Source organism: Suncus etruscus, chromosome 6 (assembly GCF_024139225.1).
Source record: "Suncus etruscus isolate mSunEtr1 chromosome 6, mSunEtr1.pri.cur, whole genome shotgun sequence".
NCBI lineage: Eukaryota > Metazoa > Chordata > Mammalia > Eulipotyphla > Soricidae > Suncus > Suncus etruscus.
The window spans coordinates 35,194,860-35,222,184 of NC_064853.1; the positions used below are offsets into that span (position 1 = coordinate 35,194,860).

The 27,325-nt window shown below is 44.8% G+C and overlaps 2 protein-coding genes across 2 annotated transcripts in view; both read right to left on the reverse strand.

The window, feature by feature from the left end:
- Positions 1 to 637: 637 nt before the first annotated feature.
- On the reverse strand, positions 638 to 20,096 carry YBX1 (Y-box binding protein 1). The gene is made up of 8 exons (XM_049774933.1): positions 19,735 to 20,096; positions 18,942 to 19,005; positions 9,132 to 9,165; positions 6,410 to 6,499; positions 5,822 to 6,124; positions 5,161 to 5,243; positions 2,470 to 2,735; positions 638 to 990 (listed from the first exon to the last, which is right to left on the reverse strand). Exons 1-7 carry the CDS (start codon positions 19,934 to 19,936, stop codon positions 2,501 to 2,503), a joined length of 1,011 nt encoding a protein of 336 aa, XP_049630890.1. The 5' UTR covers positions 19,937 to 20,096; the 3' UTR covers positions 638 to 990; positions 2,470 to 2,500.
- A 4,788-nt stretch (positions 20,097 to 24,884) lies between these two features.
- PPIH (peptidylprolyl isomerase H) overlaps positions 24,885 to 27,325 on the reverse strand; it is a 33,446-nt gene continuing 31,005 nt past the window's right edge. The window contains exon 10 of the mRNA XM_049775076.1: positions 24,885 to 25,219. The gene's annotated coding sequence lies outside the window, so the exon portion shown is untranslated. The remainder of the gene's footprint in view (positions 25,220 to 27,325) is intronic.

The following is a 27,325-nucleotide window of genomic DNA, read 5'->3' on the forward strand; positions in this document are numbered from 1 at the left end:
GATTTCTGAGCGTAAAGCCAGAAGCATTGCTGGGTGTGACCCCAAAACAAAAACAACAAAAGATTGACCACATTAAGGTGTCATGTCAGCCTTTTGTCCTACCTTTGCTGTGTTGGGACAACTAAGGCACAAAGTTTCGTTGTCTCCCACTGACTAGTCACCACCAGAAGAAAATGTTTTGTTGGCACACAACTCCAGCCATTTTATGAGCATCTCCCACTGGGACCTTGAGGATCTTATTTCTTTTTAGGGATGTAAAATTAATTTGGGATTAGTACAGTTGGGCAGTCACTTAGATTGTGGGCTGGTCAAAATGTAATGCAGGATGGAGCTGGATATGGTTCTGTTAGTTAAACTTTGCAGATCCAGCAGTAACAAGTGCAATCTCAAGCATCTCATCTCTCTCAAGTACTGCCAGGTATGGTGCAGACAACCCCCCCAACAAGTTTCCTTTAAAAATCCAGTGCTACTAGGTACAATCCAGCAAACATTCTCAGTAAATCTCCACAAGGAACTGGCACTCTTATCTGCTTGCAAAAAGCTGCAAGCTACAAGTCCTAAAACACAGTACCAAAACAGACACAGACAAAGAAAATTATTTAAGACCTTTATTAACAGGTGCTTGCAGTTTGTTGACTTTTATTTTTTTTGAAAAAATCAAGTTGTAAACTTTTTATTACAAATTAAAAATGAGGTTCTTAAAAATCTCAACTTGACCAGATATGAAACAATTTAAAAACCTTTAAAGGTGTATTGAGAAAAACCAGGCTTCTTTTTTTTTTTATTTTTCTAAAAACACGTTTGTCATTACCAAAAAGAGACGTCTTTAGGTAAAAAATAATAAAAACCCCATGCTGCATAGATAATGCAGATAGTTCTGGTTATCTGGTCAGTGGGCAAAAAGCAAGCACTTAGGTCTTCAGCTCCAATCTTTTGTTCATTTCTTATTGCTGGAATTTCATATTCATTTCTTCTTGTTGGATGACTAAACTGTAGAAAGAAAAAGGGCATTATTTGATATAGTTCATTTCAAGCCAACACCTTTAGCACCAAATTGCTCTAGATCAGTGGTGGGCAACCTTTATTTTTTTCAACTGAGCCAAATCTCGCCAAAACCATGATTGAAATTTATTTTGAGAGGGCACTGACAAGAGGCTAGGAGCAGAGTCCTGACTCTTGGAGCAGCTGCCCAGCACAAGAAGAGCCACATTAAAAAAAAGAGCCGCATGTGGCTCGCCGACCAATGCTCTATGATACATTTCTGATAGAGAAGAACATGCCTCAGTAAGCCCACTTTAAAAAACTCAAGCAGTGGCCCAAAAAGCAAACAAAATTACAAAACCACTGGGCTCCTTATTGGAATGTATCTATTCTTAAGTTCTGTAAACCATCTACAAGCATGTGAATTGTCTTGAAAATCAAACAGTGTATACTGATAAAGCTTCTATTAACAAGAGATATGCATTATTTACTTTGCAAAGAAATATGAGCTCATTTGCTACATACCATAAAAAAACTGGCAAAAACAACAACAACAACAACAACAACAAAAAAAAGAAAAACCCTGCATATATACCCCAGATATATGTTGAATAAACCAGAACAATGTTTCTTCCACATAAAAAAAACCACACACACAAAAACCCTCAAGCAGGGCTGGAACTATAATAGTATAGTGGATAGGGCATTTGACTGGGGTTGGGTCTTTAACACCTCAAATAGTCCCCAAAGCCAGCCTGAGTGATCGAGTGCAGGGCTAGGAATAATCCCTGAACACAGTTGGACGTAGCCCAAAAAACACAAAAAAAGCCTGAGCATGCTGGATGTGGCCTAAAGAAACAAAGCCCCCAAATCCATGCCCCTACTACAAAGCCCTAGCAATCCATCCTTTTTGAAAATATACTATTATAACAAACTCAAAACCTACTTGTTGCACTATTCCTCTGGCTATAATGCAGCCAGATACAGTGCTTATCAGGGAGAGCTTGCATGCTGCTTGGAACATATGAGATAGTGGGATTTGTAATCACACACTTTTCAAAGCAGAGACACCAATACCTAGCACTATTTCCTCAGGCTCTAATGCACAAAGTACTTGCTTTATGTTGTCAACCTGGGTTTGTTTTGATCCCTGAGCATAGTGCCAGGAGCTAAGTACTGAGCATATTCAGGTATATGCCTCAAAGTGACTGAAGGTAAATCTAATGGAAGACATTCTTAATTAATGGCTCAACAGGTCAGGGACATACTACAACAGGACTCTTGCCTTGCACATAGCTGACCAAAGCTCAATCAATATGGTCCCTGAGCACTACGAAAAGCAGAGTAAACCTGAACATAGCATGGTGTAGCCTTCAAACAAAACAAAAAATTGCACAACAAACCAATAAAGTGAACATTTTTCTATTCGACTAATGGATAATCCACTCATCACTACTCACTATACAGAAAGGCACCAGGCTCACTTACCCGGATGATGGTAAAGATGGTAAGCCGGCATTTACTCAGCCCCGCCCTGCTCAGCCTCGGGAGCGGACGAATTCTCAGCTGGTGGATCGGCTGCTTTTGTCTCTTTGCCATCTTGTGGTTTAGGGTTTTCTGGGCGTCTGCGTCGGTAATTGAAGTTACGACGGTACCGACGTTGAGGTGGCTGCTGACCTTGGGTCTCATCTCCTTGATTTTCTTTGTCTTCTTCATTGCCATCCTCTCTAGGTTGTCTTTGGCGAGGAGGGCCCCTGGAATGAACATTGTGCAAACATGTAATGATAAAGACCTTCATTGGACCCACCCCAATGTTGACACTCATTTCACTGAAACCCGCCGTTTCAAACGTATCAAGATGCAGGCAAATTTATCAAAAACAATAGAGCAAACCTCATAACTTCAGTTTAAATTTATGTGTAATGACTGAACAAACATTTGAAGTTCAGAAGATGAAAATAGTTCCTTTTTAGTGCAAACAAAATAAACCTACAAGTGCAAAACAAAGAAGCTAGGGAGAAGGCTCAAAGGGCTGAAGTGAGCACCACTTAGTATGGCTTCTACCACAGCATTGTGAGGCCCAACTCAAGAAATGCAAACAAAAAAAAAAAGGGCAAAATTCTGATACATAAAGGTGAGTGTGTGTGTGTGTGTGTGTACACGCGCGTATATTGTTTCACAGCACAGATCCAGCAGTTCCACTTAATAAACAAAATGTGATGTTCATAGAAAGGAATGTGATGGGTCATAAAAAGTAATCAAGGGCTGTAACAATAGTATAGCAGGTGAGGCACTTGCATTGTAAGCAGCTGACCCTGACTGTCACCAGTAATTCCTGAGCATTTCTGGGTGTGGGTCTCACCACCACCACCACCAAAAAGGAATTCAAAGGAATTGTATTGCTATCTACTCCTATATTACGTATGCTAAGTAAAGGCCAAAGTTATAGCTTCATGTGCCAAGAACCCCTGAAGCCCAAAGGTGACTCTTGGCACTGCATATTTGAGTTCACCAAAACCACACACACCAACTCAAGACTGAGGTGGGATGCAAAAGCCAACATATTGTAAACCCATTCACAGGCACTGCATTAAAAAATGGGGTGAGGGGCCAGAGAGATAGCATGGTGGTAAGGTTGTCTTGCATGCAGAAGGACGGTGGTTCGAATCCTGCCATCCCACATGGTCCCCCGAGCCTGCCAGGAACAATTTCTGAGCATAGAGCCAGGAGTAATCCTTGAGCGCTACCAGGTGTGATCCAAAAACCAAATAAAATAAATTTTACACTTTATCACTAGACTCCCCAATCCCACGTACCCATTCAAAACCTCATCTGAACACTACCATGTCACCAATTCCCCATTTCTTCTTTTTTTTTGGGTCACACCCGGCGGTGCTAAGGGGTTACTCCTGGCTGTCTGCTCAGAAATAGCTCCTGGCAGGCACGGGGGACCCTATGGGACACTGGGATTCGAACCAACCACCTTTGGTCCTGGATCGGCTGCTTGCAAGGCAAATGCTGCTGTGCTATCTCTCTGGGCCTCCCCATTTCTTCTTAACTGTCCAAATGATCTATTTTTTTCTGACAGCCTTATATACTTGAGGCTTTTGGATTTTTTGCATAGTTTTTCTACATTTCAAACAACCCACTGTATTATTTATCATTTTTATATATTCCTAGCTGTTTTGTCACATTTTCTCCATGGGAATGTCAATCAGGGCCCGGAGAGATAGCACAGTGGTGTTTGCCTTGCAAGCAGCCGATCCAGGACCAAAGGTGGTTGGTTCAAATCCCGGTGTCCCATATGGTCCCCCGTGCCTGCCAGGAGCTATTTCTGAGCAGACAGCCAGGAGTAACCCCTGAGCAACCCCGGGTGTGGCCCAAAAACCAAAAAAAAAAAAAAAAAAAGAATGTCAATCAACAATTTTATCGCCTATTCTGTTCTTTACTTCTCAACTCACTGCAAGAGTAAAAACCCATCGTGCCACTGTGCCCAAACTATGCCCAACTATCTTCTTTACTTGATTAACAAATGCTAGGTGAACTTTTCTGCCCAATGAGCCTATAGCTCAAAATGGCCATGAACCATGTTGTGTAAACCCACTTTTATTCTGCAATGGTTTTGTGGTTTACTCCCCCCGCCCAAATCATTTTGACCAGGCATTCCCTTTGTCATAATAGTAGGGAGGGCACCTGCCTTACATGTGCTTGACCTGGGATTGATCTCCAGTATCTTGTCCGTCCTCTAAACTCCACCCACCAGGAGTGATTCCTGAATACTCCAGCCTGTGACCCAAAACAGTTTCCCCCAAAACATGATGGTTCAGCAATTAAAAATTTTTAGGTCAGGGCTCAAGGTCATCTGATGAAAGAAAATGAAGTATTAAGAGACATGTGACTGGGGCCAGAGAAATAGCACGGAGCTAAGGCATTTGCCTTGCATGCAGAAGGTCGGTGGTTCGAACCCCAGCATCTCATATGGTCCCCTGAGCCTGCCAGGAGTGATTTCTGAGTGCAGAGCCAGGAGTAACCCCTGAACGCTGCCAGGTGTGACCCAAACCCAACCCCCACCCCCCAAAAAAAAGAAAAAAAAGAAAAAGAGATATATGTGACTAAAAATCAGAATAATGCAGTGGAGTCCTAGCACATGTATAAGAAACATTTTAATACAAACCATACCTGCGGAATCGTGGTCTATAACCTCGATACAGATTCTGCCTCACTGGTCTACCTTGTTCTCCTGCACCCTGGTTGTCAGCACCCTAAAAAGTCAACAAGTCAATTAGATTATCAGAATTAAATTCAAAAGCCTAAATAGAGGTATCTTATTTGCTTTTTGGGGGTCCATACCTAGGAGTGCTATCTCTCTGGCCAATAAAGAAAAGCTAGCACTTGTGATCATACTAACAAGCACCATTTTTCTGAGTCCTTACTTAGGAAATGTGTGTCCTAATAAGATTAACATGCACGATACTGGGAAATAGAAAGTCATGGGTCTATTAAAGCCATCATACAATCTTGTTTTTGATTTTATTATTTTTGGTTTTGGGGCCACACCTGGCAGCGCTCAGGGGTTCCTCCTGGCTCTATGCTCAGAAATCAATCAGCCCTGGCAGGCTCAAGGAACCATATGGGATACTGGGATTCCAATCACCGTCCTTTTGCATGCAAGGCAAACTCCCTACACTTCCATGGTATCTCTCCGGCCCTATTTTTGGTTTTTTTGAGATGTATGTGATGTCAGGGATCAAACCCAGGCCAGCTGTGTGCAAGGCAAGTGCCCTACCCACTGTACTAGAGTGACAGCCCAATTAATTCCTTTTGGTGAAATTAAACTTACCTCCATCACTTCTCCCTGTACAGGAGGGTTGGAATACTGTGGTCGACGCCCATAGGGTCTCCTCATGTAGTAAGGTGGGAATCGTCGCCTGCGGTAGGGCCGGCGTTGTTGGGCCTGGCCTTCGGGAGCACTCTCTGATCCCTCATTCTTTTCCCCACTCTCACTATTCTGGTAATTCTGCTGGTAATTGCGTGGAGGACCCCTGCGACGTGGATAGCGTCTATAATGGTTACGGTCTGCTGCATATTTACTGCCTTGCACTGGAACTCCACCAGGGCCTGTAACATTTGCTGCCTCCGCACCCTAAAAAAGTCATTATATTTAGAGTAAAAGTGTGAATTAAATAATTAATAAAATTTACACAAAAAGTAGAATTTTCTTGTGACCGGGGTGCATAGACGTGATTAGTTCCTTACTGATCCAAAGAGAATGCCTGCTAACTGCAGTCAGCACAGTTAAGTTTGATGCACCTGTGTCCATATGGTCACCTGACCCATCCAGCCACCTTAGAACCACCATCCTAATGGATGAGATCGCCAAACGTATTTCCACACTAAAGTCAAACCTTTACACAAAAAGCATCCTCACCTTTTCTCCTTCAACAACATCAAACTCCACAGTCTCTCCATCTCCTACACTGCGAAGGTACTTCCTGGGGTTATTCTTCTTTATGGCAGTCTAGTAATATCACATTCCAAAAATAGATTAACAGGGGAGAATAATGTGCTATTTTTCCATTTAAAATGTACCAGTGTCATTATTTTAGCTTGGCTATATACTTATTATTTGCTTTAAGACCAAATCACCAATAAGTTTTAAGAAAAATAGGGACCAGTGCTACCCCAACCTTAACCAAATTAATCTTATAAGGCCCCAAACCATTTACCATTATTTTCAAAATTATAATTTAGTACCCCAAAACACAACAGAATAGTTTATAAAAATGTTTTGAACAAAGGCAAGGATATCTACCTACCCCCCTATGACTGCACTTAATAAAAGCCAGCCCCATTCAGAGCCAGTTTAGATGACAAGCGAGTTAAATTTTGCATGCTTCAAACTGACCAAACCACCTTTGCCCACGTTATCAATCAAAACAGTTACAATATCAACCAAACCCTTGCCCCATGCACTTCATACAAACACTTTAAAGCAAGGGTCTCAAACTTGCGGCTTGCAGGCCTTTTGCGGCTCTGCCCTAGAGGAATCTTTTTTTGTTTTGTTTTAGTTGTTTGGGTCACATCCCCCAATGTTCAAGGCTTACTACTGACTTTGCACTCAAGGATCACCCCGACTTTGCCTCCTGTTGCCCCCAGGTAAATTGAGTTTGAGACCCCTGCTTTAAAGGAAATGTATTCACAGGTATAACCATGTCAACTTTATTTTACTGTGGCTACATGGCAGTTGTTTGTTACCCATCCCAGAAAAAAATTAAATCATTTTGTAGAAATGATACTTCTTCTGAATACAATATGAAAGGGAAAAGTAACACCTTACGTTATATATCACAGACACCCCCTTCCCGAATTAGCCATTTAATCTCATGAGAAAAAATTGTAAGGTGTTATTACTCCTTTTTCCCACAAGTCTTTTAAAAGTTTTATGATTTGCCTAAGCCAGTGGTCCTCAGACTATGGCCCGCGGGCCACATATTGTATTTTTATCTGTTTTGTTTCTTCACTGCAAAGTAAGATATATGCAGTGTGCATAAGAATTCGTTCATAAGTTTTGTTTTTACTATAGTCAGACCCTCCAATGGTCTGAGGGACAGTGAACTGGCCCCCTGTTTAAAAAGGCCCTAAGCCATATACTACACATGGCAGAAAAGGGACTTCTCTATCTAGTTTTTGGGGTTTCAAATCCCATTTTAAGCCCACCACCACCACCACCACCACCACACAGAAGTAGTGAACCTGTAAAGGTTATTCTTGAATTTCCTAACAGAGTAGATGAACAGTCAACAAAGCTAAAGCCAATTAAAGTTTCCCAGAACTATAGTCACTCCTTGATATACCAAAAACCTGAGCAGTCATGTCCCAAGAAACAACTACTTCAAACTAAAAAGGAAAGCAGACTGGTGACACTGATCAGTGCAACTGGATGACATACATTCAAATAATTGTTCTCATCTGTCATCTAAACTGCACAAAATTCACAAAGTTATCTTATCTCTCATTGTCAACTGCTACCTGCAGTCACTGGGGATAGCAGAAATATGGTTAAGCAAAATCCCAAAATTCTAATTATCTTCCTCTAATATTATTACTTAATAGGCAATAAAACTGATGATGCGGTTGCTTATTCCTGAGTAATCTAACAGGCAAAAATGTTGGGCTCAGGTAAAACAAAATCATGCTACAGTCATATACACACGTATCTATAGTATAAATCACTGCATGTTTACATGACCCTGAGATTAACTGATAGGATTTTGGATGTACCAGAAACTGACCTGGTTGCCCCTTGAATGAGACTGAATTCTATACAATACTTGAGAGCTATAAAGCCCCCATTTAAGAAAGCAAGCCTTTCAGAAGCATGCTATGCTATTATCCACAAGCTTCCACCTGACCTGAACTATAATGAATGGAGACATTCTGCACCACAGTGTAACAGTGGTTAAATTCTTAGAGCAATTCAATATAAACTGACATTTTTAAGTCTGAACTACAGTGTTTATCCACATGCAAACAAACATTAACATATATAAACAACTAAGTAGTACAAATACATTTCCCTAGCCATTAAGTAGTATATATATGTAAAGCTGAGACATTAACATCAGTGTTCATTTGGCAATAATATACAGAATGCCCAAAGCACTGTTCAATATTTTCTTTAAGTAGTAACATCTGACATAGTTTGGCATGTAGCACCTACTTATTGTTTCTCCTAAGGCCAAAAAACTCAATTCATTGATAGTGTTTTAGAAGGATCTGTTATTTTTTTCATTTTCTGGCATTCACTGCAAATTGTTTGTAGTGTTGCTATTTTTCCCACACAATTTATCCTTGCCATAAAATTATGATAGAAAACACTGCCATCTTTGATTTTTTATAGCAAAATAGTTAAAAGTTTAGATTCATAGCTTTTTCTGTACACTGGAAATTTACTTTGAAAATCAGTACAATGAGCTACACTGTCAGTATTTTTGAAAGCTGCTACTGTAATGGTGCACTGTGCACAATTCAACTACTACAGACACTAAACATCTTGATTGACTGGACTTAAACCTTTTTGTAAACAGTTATGAGATCTACCCTTTCCTTCAAAAGCTGTGGCCAGAAATGAAGTCCACACAAGCACTCACCTGGTGTACAAATACATCTTCCTTGGTGTCATTCCTGAAAGACATAACCAAATTCAATAATTATATAAATGCATGGTCACTACTTTAAACAGACATTAGGAGATAAAATCATGAAACAAAAACACTACTTCATTATTTTTTTGGGTTTATATCTTTGGGGTCCTATCTGGCAGGGCTGCACTCTACTTACTATACTATCACTCTGGCTCCATACAGTGGTCCTAAAACTATGGCCTGCGGGGCACATACTGTATTTGTATCTGTTTTGTTTCTTCATTGCAAAATAAGATATATGCAGTGTGCATAAGAATTCGTTCATAAGTTTTGTTTTTACTATAGCCAGACCCTCCAATGGTCTGAGGGACAGTGAACTGGTCCCCTGTTTAATTATAACTTGGGGTGGGGGGTTAGGGAGAGGCCAATGTAGGGCATAATCTAACTCCTTTGAGCCACCTTCTTGGTCCGAGAATTAAGACAAACAATTTGCTGACAGTTCCCTTTTACTATTAGACAGCACAGTACCTTTTAATCATTAGCCTAATCAAACTGTTGGGGATCAATATTTTAGGGGACCTGGGTGGGAGTCTGAGAGTATGCCCTTTCAATTAATTGGTTAAGTGCCTAAGTGACTCTCATCCCAGTTGTGCAGTCTAGCTTAGTTTGAGGCCTCAAGTTGTGTTTGTGTACGTGTGTGTATACATCCTCCTAAGCAATTTCTCAAGCGTCCAAGTTCAGCATTTAGGCGCAATGTGCTCAGGACCACCAAGGCCATAAGACTGAAATTTGTAGCCTAGCCCATGAAATACCTTTTTTTTTGGGGTCACACATGGAGGCACTCAGGAGTTACTCCTGGCTCTGCACTCAGGTACAAAGGAGACTATATGGGATGCTGGGATTCGAATCATCGTCGTCCTGGGTCAACTGCATGCAAAGAAAACAACCCACCTATCTTCTCTGGCCCCGTCCATGAAATGTGTATGCTCCAGTCCTATGAACTCTTACTTCAACCCACCTATATGTGCCTTTTACTTTGTTTTTGTTTTTTGGGTCACACCCGGCAACGCTCAGGGGTTACTCCTGGCTCTGTGCTCAGAAATCACTCCTGGCAGGGTCGGGGGACCTTAAGAATGCCAGGATTTGAACCACCCCATCAGACCTGGGTCAGTCCTATGCAAGTCAAATGCCCTACCACTGTGCTATCTCTCCAGCCCCTCCATTGTTTTTGGGCTACCAGAGATCAAGCATGAACTGCATTCAATGCAAGCACCTTAACTACTGTAATATCTCTACACCTAAGGCACTTTATGTCATAAAGGTAGCAGCTGAAAGCTGGAATAAGGCCTTACCGGAGGGTGAGCTGAAGAAAACACTCAAGGAAGCTTTGCATATAAGCATGGGTTCAATCACCAGTATTGCATAATCCCCATCCTATTTGTTAGGAGCAAGCAATTCCTAAGTAGAATTAGCCTTGATGAGTACTAAGGGTTGAGCCCTCTTCCCCAAAAGAACTGGGTTGGGGTTGGAGGATTAGTAGAGCATTAGGGCATTTGTCTTGCACATGGCTGACATGATCCTCAGCACCATAATGCTGCCACCTCCACACCATGATAGATCCCTGAGCAGAGTCAGGAGTAAATCCTGAGCACTGCTGGGTGTGAGCCCAAAATAAATATAAAATCTCATTCTACCAAATAGTATTCAAATGAGAGGAGCCAAGGTTACAATGAACAGGATAGAATTGATAGTTGTTGACCTACAGCACAAGATGTGAAATCAAAAAATTTCTACAGCATGCTATAGTAACAGGGTAAAGATCTAAAAACAAAAACAAAAAAACACACACAAAAATAACCTGAAAAACCAAACCCCCATCCGAATACACAATACTTAAGCTAGTTGATTAGGAACGCTAAGGAATTAATAGTTGGTCATTACATCCATCTGCCAATAGGTCCACAGGCAGCACATAAAAAAAGCATCACAGACGTAACTAATGAGTATGTTCTCCAAAAGGATAGATTTTTTCAAGCCCTAAGGCTCAAAGGAAAAGTATAACAAAAGTCTGGCTCATTAGGAATGATAGGTAGTTCAAATAAGTCAATCAACTTGGCAATACTGGATAACATATGGCCAAAAATAAGGGACCCTTTGCTTTAATGGGCAGAGGGGGTCCTAGGGTCTCTGAATTTCTGCATCAAGAATTAGAAGGATAATGTACTGGGAAAATAATATGGGGGGTATGGAACCTGCCATGCTGGCCTCAGCTTGCTCCCTGACCACATATGGTCTGTGGAGTGTGTTCCAAAATGACCACTCCAACCCAAAAATAAAAATAAAGCAATTTGGGCACCAGAGTAGCTTGATGGGCTGTCTACATAAATACTTTGCACACCAGAGGCCTGGGTTCAACCTGACATAGGATGTCCCCTGAGCACACCTAGAGTAACCTTTCTCTTCTCCTAATTTTGCTTATTTTTTGGGCCATACTTGGTGACACACTCAGGGTCCACTATGTGGGAGGGAGTTTGGGTATGGCTATAGCAAGGCAAGTGTCGTACCTGCTATTACTCTGGTTCCTGGAACACTTACCCCATTCACCCAGCAACAAACTGGTTGTGTATAAAAACTTAACTGATATCTTAATAGAGACATTCAGGTAAACCTAATATTTTGGCAATTTTGATTTCAGCTTTTTCAGTTTTAGCATGCATTAAATTTACCTTTGCAGGGCCAAAACAACAGTGGTAGGGCATTTGCCTTTCACACAGACCCAGACAGACCCAGGCTTGGTTGGAGGTATCCCATATGGTCCTCTGAGCCAGGAGTAATCCCTGAGCAACAACAGGTGTGGCCCAACCCCCCCCACAAAACAAAGTAAGGGTGGAAGGTCAACTATACCAAACCAGTTTGGGAATCTGATAATTGCCTGATTAGATGTAGTTACATACAATGTGTGAAGAGACTATATAAACGTGTTTAGTTCTTATTCTATGTAAATCCTCCCCAATCTTTATCTTCACTCCAAAATTGGAAAAACTTTTTTTTTTGGTTTGGGCCATACCCGGCGGCACTCAGGGATTATTCCTGGCTGTCTGCTCAGAAATAGCTCCTGGCAGGCACGGGGGGACCGACCATATGGGACACCGGGATTCGAACCAACCACCTTTGGTCTTGGATAGGCTGCTTGCAAGGCAAACGCCGCTGTGCTATCTCTCCGGGCCCCAAAATTGGAAAAACTTGATTGGAACTTTTAGATATTACATCACGTGTCTCAACTACAATATTCATTCATTCAGAAAAACAAAGTAAATATTTGTCTATTCCTAAAAACGACTACACTAGCCAGATTTTCTTTTTTGAAAAACCTGAGGAAACCTGAATCTAGAAGACCTGGGTTGATCCCCAGCTTCTCATAGGGTCCTCCCAAAGTAAACAGGAGTGGTGCCTTACTTCAGAGCCTAGGCGTAGCCCTGAGCATTTCTCAAAAGCCATCACTGAGGTGGAATTGGCAATCTCAATTCTGAATTTTCTGTTGGTCTTTTTGATTAATCTTTCTCTAATCATAACAGATGACAACATTTCGTCTGTTTGTTTTGGTATTGTTTGGGTATTCAGGGTTATACAGGATGGTTTGCGTGAAAAAAAAAAAAAAACATAACCTGAAGATGGGGCCAAAGTAGTGACACAGTGGTAGGGCATTTGCCTTGCACGTGGCTGACCCAGGACGGATCTGGGTTTCATCTCTGGTGTCCCATATGCCTGTCAGGAGCAATCTCTGAGCACATAGCCAAGAGTAACTCCTGAGCGTCACTGGGTATGGCCCAAAAACCATAAAGGAAAAACCTTAAGATGTGATACTGGGGCCGGCGAGGTGGCGCTAGAGGTAAGGTGTCTGCCTTGCAAGCGCTAGCCAAGAAAGGACCTCAGTTCCATCCGCTGGCATCCCATATGGTCCCCCCAAGCCAGGGGCAATTTCTGAGCGCTTAGCCAGGAAGTAACCCCTGAGCATCAAACGGGTGTGGCCCGAAAAAACCAAAACCAAAAAAAAAGATGTGATGCTGTTTAGGTGACCATTAGGGAACCAAATCTAACCTTTTTTCAGGTTCATGTTAGGAAGTTCCATACTTCTGGGCCCATAATTCAAAGATTTGTATGCAATGTAGCCAGTGACAGGGCAGAGCATATACCTCCCCAAATTTGCATGCTAGTGCTACTAGATTTCTCCAGAAGCAGAAGATAGCTAATGGTTCAAAGAGGCATGTTTTAAGTTTCAGTTAACAATGCAGAGGGAGAAGGAATTATCCTCAGCACACACACCTTACCCTTTTACAAAGTATCTTTAAAACCAAAAGTCACATTCCTGCTATTATACTTTATTGGCATTACAAGTATTTATAGACAAGACAGACTAGTTTATGAGCTGAGCTTCTCCCCATTAAAGGCAAGTCATTGAAGACAGTCTATTTTCTTCTAGCACCCAGCAAACTATAACTGTAAGGAATGTGGTTTACATGCTCCATTAAACCTTTTTAGGGTTATTGAGTGCATACTACTCTATTACTGGAAGCCAGCTCTTAAAAATTAAGATATAATCATGGGGGCTGGGCGGTGGCGCTAAAGGTAAGGTGCCTGCCTTGCCTGCGCTAACCTTGGACGGACCGCGGTTCGATCCCCCGGTGTCCCATATGGTCCCCCAAGCCAGGAGCAACTTCTGAGCACATAGCCAGGAGTAACCCCTGAGCGTTACCGGGTGTGGCCCAAAAACCAAAAAAAAAAAAAAAAAAAAAAAGATATAATCACGAATAGTTTAAAATTAATTTTTGGCGGCATAGGTTTGGGTCACACCGTATGGTTCTCAGAAACTGTTCCTGGAAACCTTATGCTGTAAGGGGATAGAAACTGGTCTAGTGGGGCTGGCAAGGTGGCGCTAGAGGTAAGGTGTCAGTCTTGCAAGAACTAGCCAAGGATCGAGGTTCAGTCCCCCAGCATCCCATATGGTTCCCCCAAGCCAGGGGCAATTTCTGAGTACAAAACAAATAAACAAAAAAAAAAAAAAGAAAGAAACTGTCTAGTATCTTACCATACTGTAACATTTCTTTTTTTGTTTTTGGGTCACACCCAGCAGTGTTCAGGGGTTACTCCTGGCTCTGAGCTCAGAAATTGCTCCTGATAGGCACGGGGGAATACATGGGATGCCTGGGGGGATTTGAACCACCATCCACCTTGGGTCAGCTGCTTGCAATCTTTCCGGCCCAACATTTTTCTTTGTCTACTCAGAAATAGCTCCTGGCAGGCACGGGGGATCATATGGGACACACCGGGATTCGAATCAACCACCTTTGGTCCTGGATCTGCTGCTTGCAAGGCAAACACAGCTGTGCTATCTCTCCGGGCCCAACATTTCTAGAAGTTACCCTTTCACTGTATTAATTCTTTATTATCTGCTATAATCCACCTAGTGTATAATAAATGATAAAGTCCAAAGACCTAATTCATTCCTATAAAGTTGAATACTGAGGCCAGGAGTTTAATCTCAAAGGCAGAGCACTTGCCTTGCATTTGTGAGGTTCTAGCCTTGATTTTAGGCATTGTAAGGCCCTTTAAGCACTAACTGTAATTAGCAATCTGGTCCCTTCACTTTTCCTTCCAAAAATATTAGCCTGATGGGGCCGGAGCAATAGTACAGCAGTAGGGCCTTGCATGTGGCCAACCCACATGGTCCCTGGAGCCTGCCAGAAATGACCAGAGCCAGGAGTAACCCCTGAGCAGTACCCCAAAACAAAATAAAACAAAAAAGTTAGCCTGAAGCTAAGGAGATAGTGCAAAGGACTACTGCATACACTTTGTAGGCAGGAAGCTGGAGTGCAAGGTCCACCATCACCTATAAGAAAGGACAATCAGGGGGCTGGAGGACAGCACAGTGGCCATGCTTAGTCTGACTTCAACAGCTCTGTAGATTTGGTGAATTACCTTAGAAGTCTACAAACTGGGCCCGGAGAGATAGCATGGAGGTAAGGCGTTTGCCTTTCATGCAGAAGGTCATCGGTTCGAATCCCGGTGTCCCATATGGTCCCCCGTGCCTGCCAGAAGCAATTTCTGAGCATGGAGCCAGGAATAACCCCTGAGCACTGCCGGGTGTGATCCAAAAACCACACAAAAAAAAAAAAAAAAAAGAAGTCTACAAACTTACAAGTAGGCATAAACATTTTCAATCTATGCAGGGTCAAGGGCTCTTGCATAATTTCCTATCAAGACTTTTGAAAAGATAAAACACATAGGACAGTTTGATTACCACACCACATATGCACCCCTAAGTGTGGTTTAATAAAAATAGTTAAATAAACCCTTCCCTTTCTGGTTCTGGGGCCACAACCAGTAGTGCTCAGGGATTGCCCCTGGCTTTGCATTTAGGAATGACTCCTGGTGGTACTTGGGGACCACCACCATACATTATGCTGCAGATTGTGGGACACCTAGCTGCCCTATCTCCACTTGTACCATCCCACCCATCCCTAAAAACCAGGCTCAGGGGACCACTTGGGATGCTGGAAATCGAACCTGGGTCCATCCGGGGTTGGCTGCGTGCAAGACAAACACCCTGCAACTGTGCTATCTCTTTGGCCTCCTCTCTACTCTTTCTTTTAATCAGTTCATATTAACTGCTATCATCCATCTGATGTATAATAAATGATATTCAATCCAACTAAATGGATAACCAATCTGAAGCTAACATATTTTCAGGCAGTAAGTACAACAGAAGTTAAGAGAGAAAACTCAAGAGTCAGAAATCAGTTTAAATCTTGGCTGTGAATTTCTTGGCTACCCTTTCTAAACCAAGTTACTCACCAAGTCAGAATCAAGTTCTTGGTGCTCAAATGTTTTAAGGATTATACTATTTCAATTTAAAGCATTTACAATAATGCCAAATGTTAGTACTTGACAAACAATACTTCTCCCAGTCCTATATACATGAAATCCCCAAAGAAGGACTAGGATAGATGATTAACAACGAAGTATTTTAATAAAGGGATCAAACTAAGTCTTTCCTCTGGCTTAGTTTTATTAAATATCTTCCCAGATGATGGGTTAATAAACTCAAATGCTTATACAGAAGCTAGGCAGGAAAAGTCAACAGAAAATGAAGCAAGGCCGATAAGAAGAATGCATACATATCCTGTAAAAGTTGTTAATACAGCCAGTTGAATTTTAATTATTTCAGAGTACAGGCCCAAAGCTAAATTTCAGATTCTAAGAAATCTGAGTCACAAATGTTGCTGTCTAGTAACAAGGGCAAACTAAATCTCACTGACAATAATCAGGTTGAAATAAATGCTCAAAAGTTTCTTTGAAGCAAAAAATAGCCTCTATTTATAGTATAAAAAATCTCAAGAAAGGGCAATCCACAGAATCTCCAGGTTAAAATCCGTCACAGCAATCACCCAAACCCCGAACCTCCTCCTTTAGAGACAAGCATACACTCCTGAGCCTTCCCATTCTTACAAGAGTCAGGAACCTCCAGCCCCCAGCTATGTACCTGATAGCAATCTGAACTGAATTCTTTCATAGGAACACTGACTTTCCTGAATCAAGACAAACCTCCCCAGGACTTTTAATCGCGATTTTACAGAGTTGATATTCAAGTCTCAGAATTTAAAAAGTCCATCTAGAAATATAAAAGTACATTTGCAACAGTTAATCTGACAAAATAGCTAAGGTTAGAACTGTTCCAAGGCTTATCAAAAGCCAATTTACACTCATCTTACCCTGGAGGAAGACCAACTGATCTGACTCCAAATCAGAACAGGGATGATATTCAAGGAATGGCATCTCAGAATAAAAATTCAGAATATGTAAAGAACCACTCTATCTTGGCTATCAATCCTTCACTTAACATGAACTTATGTCCAACTAATAACTGCAACAAAACAGCCGGTACAAACTACAATTTCTTTTTTTTTTTTTTTTTTTTTTTTTTGTGGTTTTTGGGTCACACCCGGCAGTGCTCAGGGGTTACTCCTGGCTCCATGCTCAGAAATTGCTCCTGGCAGGCACGGGGGACCATATGGGACGCTGGGATTCGAACCGATGACCTCTTGCATGAAAGGCAAACGCCTTACCTCCATGCTATCTCTCCAGCCCCACAAACTACAATTTCTAAACATACAAACTACAATCTGAGCACTAAAAGACTAATTACAGCCCCTTCCAGTCAATAGAAATATTACATTGAAGTCAAGGATTAAACAAGTTTTAAGGTATGGCTCACAAGTCACTGTCACCTGTAATTTTTGGAAAATGAATCCAGGTCCCAATGAGTCGCGATAACACACACCCTTCTATGATAGTAAGCACCCCCCTTTGGAGACCACACCCAGCAGTGGTCAGTGGCTAACTTTTGGCTGGCTTGGGGATCCAACATGGGTTGGCAATGTGCAAGGCACCCAAACTACCTGCTATATTATTGTTCTAGTCCCCCCTATTTTTAGACTGTTTAAAAAAAGGTAGCCTGTCAGAAGGGCAGCAATGTTAAGAACAAATGGAAAAGCATCTTGAAAGTTTTCCCCAACTGCAAATATGGAAAACAGACCAGAAAATACTTTAAATTACTTTTGCTTTGAACATTTGCAGGGTACTTTACTGGTTGAATAATGAATCTTTTCACCAGTCAATAATGTCTGCATTTAAATTTGATGCTGCCCATTTGGCTTCCTGCAGTGATGTACATCAAGTTGGTAGCTATTACGCCTCACCAGGCTTTTTTATATATCCAACAGTCTAATTTCTTCTGCAGTAAGGATGCACTGAGAAAACAAAAAGCTAGGATATCAGCATCACACCTGAGAGGCCAGCACTGCTACCAGCACACTCGGTGGTCTACACCCTGTGCTAGCTAGCTTTGGCAGCCATCTTGAACATGATGCCCGGCTCACCAGGGAGTCGCGAGTGCTGCAAGTACACTGGGCCTTTCAGATAGTTACTGCTGCTACAATTCTAAGTCCCAATCCTAGAGATGCCAATTTCAGTCCTTGCCTTCAAAGATGAATAACAGGTCATGGAATAAAGGCCACTACAAGCTGTAATCAAAGCACGACAAAAATGGATCTAAAGGGCATTTCTGGGCCAGGTAGCAAGATAAAAGGAAAACTTAAGGAAATGAACATTAGATGCCATCTACTGTATGAGCAAACAAAAACTGTTGTCCAAGCAGTTCTGAAATTTACGCAAGGCATTTAAGACAGCAGGGATGGAACCGTTAAACAAAGACAGCATTAACCTCAAAGCAAAGATGACAAGCATCACACACTCACACCGTCAGATCACTCTTCCCAAAAGCTAATACCAAGCTGTCAATAACCTATAAGGGGCAAACAAGGGGGGGGGGGGGGAAGAGAAGAGAAATCCTAGTTCCTTGATACCAATTTCAATAACGTGCAAAACAACAACAAAAAAACCCAGAATGGCATGAACCACACAAAAAAACGTGGTGGGCAGACTGATGCCTTCCACTCCTGCCTCTTAGCCTGCCCTCCATCTCGAGACATCTATGAGGCTGCCCTTCTAAACAAGTTCATCCCTAAACCTTTCCACTGGGCACCAACTCAATACCTAGCCACAGAGGCGGAAAAAAAAAGAAAAAAACACCTCCTAATCCCTTTCACCGTGGGGGGCGCCCCGCAATCCCCCCCTCTCCTACAACACCAGAGTTGAGTGAACAAACCCACGTGGTTGCCACCATTGCAGATCGCCCCCGGGCGGGCGGGCGAACGTGCAAGCCAGCCAGCCAGAGGCAGGCAGAAGGCTCACGCTCACCTGTTGATGAAGCCATATCCGTTCCTTACATTGAACCATTTGACTGTTCCCAAAACCTTCGTTGCTGGAGGAGAAAGGGGGCGGGGGGATGGAGAAAAAAAGAGACAAAAAAAAAATTCAATTACCAACCAAACCAACCAACCAGGAAGGAGGAGGGGGCCCTCCCCACTGCCCACCCCACCCCGCCATGCCATGCCTCAGCATCCGGTCGGTGCAAGCCCTCCCCTTCCCACCGGGGTCGGTCCACGTGGGTGGCGGGTGGGCGAGAGTGGGGGGCCGGGGACCCGGATGGGCGTGCGCGCGAGCACGTGAGGCAAGGAAGGAAGGGGAAGGGGAAGCCGGCCGGTTGAGGCCGGCCCACTCCGGCCTGCGTAGGCGGCGGCGGCGTGCCGCGCCGCGCAGCGCCGCGCCCTCGGGGTCCACGCGGAAGGGAGCGCGGCGGGCGGGCGGGCGGGCGGGGCGGGAACAACGGCGTGCGAGCTGAGCTGCAGCGAGGGAGAGCACGCGGCCGCGCGGAGGGGCGAGGCGAGGCGAGGCGAGGCGGAGACCCCGGCTCCCACGCGGTCTGCGCGCGCGGCCGCCGGAGGGCGGGGCGCGGGGTCCGCCCGCAGGGGGGCGCGGCGCGCGCGTGCGCCCCCCGGGCACGCGGACCGGCGTCCGTGTCTGTGTGTGTGGAGGCAGAAGCGAGGGGGAGGGGCGGCGCGCGGCCGGCGGGTCCCTCTCTCTCGGGGGAGGGGGCAACGGCTCGGCGCCCGCCCCGCCCCCGCCCGCGCGCCTTCCGACCCTCCCTCACCGATGACCTTCTTGTCCCCGCCGGCGGGCGCCGCCGATGTGAGGCCGCCCGGGCCGCCGCTGCCCGCGCCGCCGCTGCCCGCGCCGCCTCCGGGCTTGGTGGAGTCGTTGGCGGCGGCGGCGACGGCGGCGGCGTTGCTGAGGGCGGGGGCGGCGGCGGAGGGGGCGGCGGGCGGCTGCTGGGTCTCGGCCTCGCTGCTCATGCTGGCGGTGATGGTGACTCCAAGGGGCCGGCTGCGGCAGCTACGGCTCCTCCTTCCCGGGGTGTGATGGTAACAATTAGGCCGGCGACGGCGGCGGCGGTGGTAGGGCTGCTCAGGGGCTTCTCTCTCGGGGGTCCGCTCTCCGCTCCCGCTACCGATCGAACTAGCGAGAATGGCGGGACGGGCGGGATAAGCCCCGCGCTCGGCCCGCCCCCCGCGCCGCCCATTGGCGGGCCGCGCCGGCCGCCTCGCCACGTGACCTCGGAGCGCGGTGCCCATTGGCCGAGCGCCGTCGGGCTCGCCTCTCCTCATTGGCTCTCCGGCGGCTCAATTCGGCCGACCTACACCCGTGCCTGCCTGCTCGCCTCCGCCGCCGCCATAGAGACCGGAACTAGAATGAGAGTAGAGGCACCACGAGAACCATAGAGTAACCCGAGAGGACGCGCAGAGAGAACGTGACTTTCAGGAGGCGGCTGCCGCCTGGTCGGGCCGGGCCGGGCCGGGCGGGCCCCACGTTCCCACTGCTGGGCTCCGGCCCAACGAGGAAAGGGAAGGAAATCCTTGAACGGCTAAATGTCTGGCCCCGGGGCTTGTCATGTCAGTCAGTGGTTCCCGAAGACAGCTTCTTTTCAAGGCCCTGTTGCCAATAGGGTCCTTGGGACTTGAAAGATGATTTTCACAATGGCTGTGTGTGTGTGTGTCTGTGTGTGTCTGAACGTTTTTTGGAACGGGCTTCAATACATCTTTTTGGAGAGTGGCTTTGGGCGGTGTAGTCAGTCCTTTGGACTCAGGCCGTTGCACCCTAGTAATATTTAGGGCGAAGGGCGGGAGACCCGCCTGCGGACGGACCTGCCTTCCAGCCCACCTTCTCAGACAGGAGTTGAGTATCCACGTCTCTTTTCGGATCGGCCACCGATCATTGGGTTTCAGCTCACGTTTCTTGGGCAAGCTTTTCTCGGGCGTTTTTGGCTTGCACGTTTTTCCCTTACAGCAGTCGTCTGAAATAAGGAAAATTCACATTTCCAAAAAATATATCCACATTGTCATTTTGTGGCCAACTAGGGTGGGGTGAAATCCTTCACCTGCATTCCTTTTGTTTTTTTTCTTAAACATTTTTTTTTTAATAAAACCACGCCCGGCAATGCTCAAGAGGTTACTACTCCTAACAGAGCTCTGGAATGAAGTCCTGGTGCCTGAGAGGAGGCCGGGGATCAAACCCCTGTCAGCCGCGTGGAAGGCCAGCGCCTTGCCCACTGTAGTAATGTCTCTCATTTAGAGGGAGTCTACTCCGCTATGGATGGGATTCGTGTGTGGGGGGGGTAGTCTTGTGGAGGGGGTGGGACCTGAGCTGCTCACAGTCAAAGCAAGAGCTGGCTGGGGGGGGCGGTGGCCCCCCAAAAAGGAGCCAAAGCTCAGCGCTCTCACCAGTCAGTTCCTGCCTTTTGAAATTAAGTGCTATGCTTAACTTTAGAAAGAGAAAGTGGCCATTGCAGAGCATCCCAAGACCACGTGTTAAAAGCCGCCACCACCACCACCACCACCATGGACGTGGCTGGAGACTCCAGGCACTGCGTTTGGTCCATGGAACCAGCCCAGAGTGATTTCTGAGCACAGCTAGGAATAAGCTCTGACCAACACTAGGGTGTGGGCCCCCAAACCAAAAATAGTTATGGACAATGATGGGGCCAGAGCGATAGCATAGCGGTAGGGTGTTTGTCTTGTACGCGGCTGCCCGGAACAGACCTAGGTTCGATCCCGGCATCCCATATATAGTTCCCAGAACCAGGAGCGATTTCTAAGCACAGAGCCAGAAGTGTAACCCCTGAGTTCACTGGGTGTGGCCCAAAAACCAAAAAGAAAAAAAAAGTTATGGACAATGAAATGTGAATTTTGTTTTGTTTTGTTTTTGACCACACCCAGTGGTTACTCTTGCCTATAAGCTCAGAAATCGCTCCTGACTTGGGGGGCACCATATGGGATGCTGGGGGATTGAACCGCGTGATCCGTCCTAGGCTAGCACTTGCAAGGCACATGTATGCCTTACCTCTAGTGCCACCGCTCCGGCCCTGAAATGTGAATTTTTAACTTTATCTGCTTTGGGAGCTATTCCTGGTTTGTCCTCACAGTGCTCAGGGACCCTTGGAATGCTTGATATTGTTTTTTTTTTTTTTTTTTTTGGGCCACACCCGTTGACGCTCAGGGGTTACTCCTGGCTATGCGCTCAGAAGTTGCTCCTGGCTTGGGGGACCATATGGGACACCGGGGGATCGAACCGCGGTCCGTCCAAGGCTAGCAAAGGCAAGGCAGGCACCTTACCTTTAGCGCCACCGCCCCCGGAATGCTTGATATTGAACCCCAGGCAGCCCTTTAAGCTCTCTCCAGCCCATTCAGTGAGGGCATTTAAATATGAGCCCTGGGGGCCTGAATGATACCACAGCCTTAGGGCATTTGCCTTTCACACTGCCACCACAGGACCAACCCAGGTTTAATCCCCTACATCCCCTATGGCCCCTGAGCTAACCCCTGAGCACTGCCAGGCATGGGCCACACCTCCCCACCCCCAATGTAAGCTCCATAGGTTTTGGAGTTTTATTCCAAAGTGAACTTGCAGACTCTTAAGTGGATGACAGGAGCATGCCAGGGTGTATGAACAGCCTTACCTATATAACTGAAAAATATATTGTATTTATTTTTCATAAATTTATTTATGAAAAATAAACTCTAACACTTTGAAATGTTAATGTTTCATTACATCCATTTCTTCATTAAGCTCTTTATGCTGAATGAATACGAAGATGTTAGGTTAAGACACTTGTGACTGGTATTGGTTTGGCCACTGTCACCACATACCTTCAGAAAAGACCTGGGGCTGGGAATCCAGAGTAGTTCCTTAGCATTGTTGGGTGTGGCCCCAAATGAAACAAAACAAAATTCCTTAAAGCCACTTTATTACTGTAGAGAAGGTACTCAATCCTGGAAGGAAGATGAACGGTTCATATCAAAAGTCATCTATCATGGATGGAAGCACTCACTCCACTTCTGCTAGCCCCTTGCTACCTGGAGAGCTCAGACTGTCCAGCAAGGTACATAGAATTAAGACAAAGCTAGTAATTCAACTTGGAAGCAAAATCCAGCCAATCAGTTCATCCTTACCTCAAATTTACCTCTTCCCATCTGTTCCCATAGCATCTGGCACATGCCAGCATTATTCATACAACACATTTGAACACTTGCTAGTTGCTTACCCCTTTGAAGTAACAACTTAGCTTTTACTACTAGGAAACAGCAGTGAAAAAAAAGACTATAGGGCCCTGAGAGATAGCACAGCGGCGTTTGCCTTGCAAGCAGCCGATCCAGGACCAAAGGTGGTTGGTTCGAATCCTGGTGTCCCATATGGTCCCCCGTGCCTGCCAGGAGCTATTTCTGAGCAGACAGCCAGGAGTAACCCCTGAGCACCGCCGGGTGTGGCTCAAAAACCAAAAAAAAAAAAAAAAAAAAAGACTATAGATTGTACAGTGGGCAAGGGGCCTACCTCACATACTACAGACCTGGTTTCAATCCCTGGTCCCCCATGCGACTCCCCTCCCTGCAAAAAAACCCAACTTTCTGTTCAGTTTATTTTAATACACCAAAACATTCTATCTCCTGCCACAGTGTGAACCACAACTTAGTCTGAGTCTGGCTTCAGTGCCTAAGACAGAACCCAGCATTAGATAGATTTTAGGAAAAACTCAGTTTCTACAGGATGGCACATCATTAGACTTGTCAACTAGGGATTTCCACTGTTCATCTTCCCTTTGTATCTCTTTTTGCCATACCTGATCACACTTACAGGTCATTCCTGGATAGAAAGTCATGCATCTCCTCAGCCCTTCTTATTTTATTCTTTTAGTGACTTGAAGAATTCTCCTTCAGTAGGTCATAGTCCTGTCTCTCTTGTGTAGCTTGAACCATGTGCACTTGAATATTATAACTTGTCAACTTACAAATATCAAACTACAAATAACTTCTTTGTCCCCCAATACACTGAAACAGCACTTTTAGCCAGGTTCGTCTGTTCTAGAACCCAGCTCTTCATTGGATTCACCCAATTTGGAGTGCAAGACTTAACTATTTTATGGATTTCTTCCTATTTCCTAACTAAAACATCACGATTTTTGTCTTAGTAAATTCTTTTATGAAAATGGACAATGAGCCCACTGGTTTTTCATTTTCTTGCTTATAGCATAATCTCACCTCATTCTGAATTATGGCAAAAATTCAAGTGGGCCTCTTGCACATTGTAAATCAAGATTGGGTCCCAGGTATAGCTGGGAACTGCCTAAAGAGAGGCTGACAGGAACTCTGCATGCAGACTTTTTACCAATCTGACAGACATTGCTGGGCATTCAATTCACCCATTAACAAAAGCAAGGTGTTTTTTGGATTACATCTGGTGGTGCTCGGGTTAATCAAGGCTCTGCACTCAGAAATTGCTCCTGGCAGGCTCAGGAGACCATAGGGATGCTGGGAATCGAACCCGGGTACGTCCTGGGTCGGGCATGTGCAAGGCAAATGCCCTACTACTGTGCTATCACTCTGATCCTCAAAGCAGATTCTTTCAAATGGTGTCTCATTCCCAAATATTCCAAGTTAGTGATTCCTATCTCAGAGACTACAGAATGAATGAAACCAGATCTACTTAGAGCATCCTTAGACTAAATCATACTTGCCTGGTCTTGGAGTTGTGCTTTGAGTGGCCTCTGCAGCTGAGGTTGATAAACTGAGGGGATTTACTCTGAAGCAGGAACTGCTAATCTGCAGTGTGGACTGCCAATCTGATGTAGGGACTGTAAATATGAGGGGACTACTCAACTTGCACATAGCAGAGCTGGTCTTCATTCACTCTGGCCTCATTAAGGTAACGATGTGAGTGTTGTCACCACTGAAATAATTTAAGAACAACACACAAAACAAAATAAAACTTTATTTACAGTTGAAAACGTAAAAATCCTGGGTCCTGAATCTGTGATACTTCCGAGGTCTCTTGACCAAAGAGGGTAGCAGTAGGCAAGGAAGCAAATGGGCCATTCCTGGTTATTTTTCTCCAGAACAAGGCATAGAAGGGCAGAGGTGTGGAGGTCGGTGGTGTAGAAAGGGAAGCAGCTCAGAGGAACAGGAAGGTGGTGACATTTCGCAAGAGGTCATGTTCTCCAATATATTTCCCATCCTCTTTTCCCAAAAGCAGAATAGGTCTGATTCTTGCTTTAGGATCGACTTAGTTCTTCAAAGCTGAGAGATGTACTGCACAACCAAAAGAAAAAGTAATCTTTCAGGCAAAGCATATCTCATGTATCACTTATCATAACTTTGTGTAGTCATAAGTAATTTAGCAAAGGGAAAATTAGGGTCTGAGTGGTTAATATCCCGACAATGATGGGTTTTCCTGGTTTAAGTGGCTCCAAAGCCTATGTCCTACAACCAAACACTGATAGCTCCTGGGGGAGCTAGAGAACAAAGAGTAATACTCTTCCGCACTTTTTTTTTTTGTCCCAGGGTTGAGAAAGGAAAGTCCACACCCACTATTTATGGCCTTAGGGTTAGCAGCGCTAAAGAACTAGTAAGTAGGAAGATATCACAGTTCCCCTTCCCTCAAACATAATCACACCCTTCCTCTAGGCTAGGGTACAGCCAGTCCTGGAGTGGTGTCACACTACTAACCCAGAGAGGTTTGACTCAGAACCCTCAAGCAAAAGGCAGAAAACTATAAAGGTGGGGCTGGAGAGATAGTAATATGAGTAAGGCATGCAGCTGACCTGGGTTAGATTGCCAGCACCCCATATGGTTTCCAAAGCACAGAGTGGGCAGTGATCCCTGTGAGCACTACTGGGTGTGGCCACCAAACCAATAAAACAAAAGCAAACAAAAGGCCCAACTATATTAAGAACCTTGGAAGAAATTGCAGGGTGCTTGCTCCCATTCCAGGTGTGCTGTCTTAGACCAGGTCCAAAAGGCAAGGTCCTAATCTTGAGTTCTCAGTCTGGAGAAAACCAGACCCCAACACATATGTGGTTATAGATGAAGAACCTGAGCGGAACCCATAGTGAGGAGGGACAGAGAGAGACAAAGTTCAGGAAATACTTCAAACCTAATGTTAGTCAAATGCTACAAGCAAGGAGGAGTCAGGATTAGTTGAAACCACACATAGCAGTATATATTTCTTTCTGTTGTTATTTTTGGGTCACACTCGGTGGAGCTGGGGGGTGAGGTTTTATTCCTGGTTCTGGCGCTCAGAAATTGCTCCTGGCAGGCTTGGGACCATATGGGATGTCTGGAATTGAACCTAAGTTGTCCTGGGTTGGTCTCATGCAAGGCAAATGCCCTACCGCTGTGCTATTGCTCCAGCCTCACTATGAAGATTTCTGAAATCATTAACTGAAAAAAACAATCTGGTACTTGCGGAGTATTCTATCTCTTTGCACTTCTCTTTCAGGTCATGGCAGTTCCTTGGGGTATGCCCACACTGGGTATGCTACTGGAGAACTTGGCCTTACTGGGCATCTCGGGATAGAGCCAGATGTTGCTGTTTCCATATCCCTCTGTTCTGGCAGTTTCCTACACTCAGGATAGGAAATGATGCCATGGCGTCTCAGGCATTCCAGTGCTGACTGGCAGATCTCTTGCCAGGTTTCATACACCTGTGTTTTCTGACAGGCCAACAATGACAGTGGCTACCTACCTCCTGGCCTTCAGCCCATCATCTACATTGCTACGAGAATTGCCTTCCCCACCAGAAAAATCACTCACTCAGTCTACTCAAAACCATTTAGAGGTTTTTGTTGCCCCCTCTCCTTTTTTAGTGGTGGTGGGGGAGAGATCAGGTTCCCTTTGGAGAAACTCAGAAGCATAACACGTTCTCTCTAGGGGGAAAAAAAAGCTTCCCACAAATAGACTCTCATGGGACCCCAGGCACCCCAGCTTGGGCCTCCTCCAGTCTTATTGATTACACTTTGATTTCTGGGCTCTAGTGTTTGGCTCTTATACTTCCAGTTGTTTACTGCTTTTGCTTATACAGTTGTCTCTGCCTGGAATGCACTCCCAAGATTCATTTCTTTGTGTTGTCAACTGAAGTATCATCTTACCCACACACCCTGCCATGCAAACTCTGCTTTCTTTGCCTTACCCAAAGGACACCCCCCCCCACACACACACACACACAAACTCCGGTGCTCTATCTTTTTAACTGTCAGTTCCCCCTTGTGGCTGTGACTTCTTTAAATGCAGGTGCTGGGCTTGGGAAATAGTATAGCACTTGCTTTGCATGCAGTTGATTCAAGCTCAATTTCCAACACCTTACGGTTCCCTAAGCAATGTCATGAGTAATTCCTGACTGCAGAGCCAGGAATAACT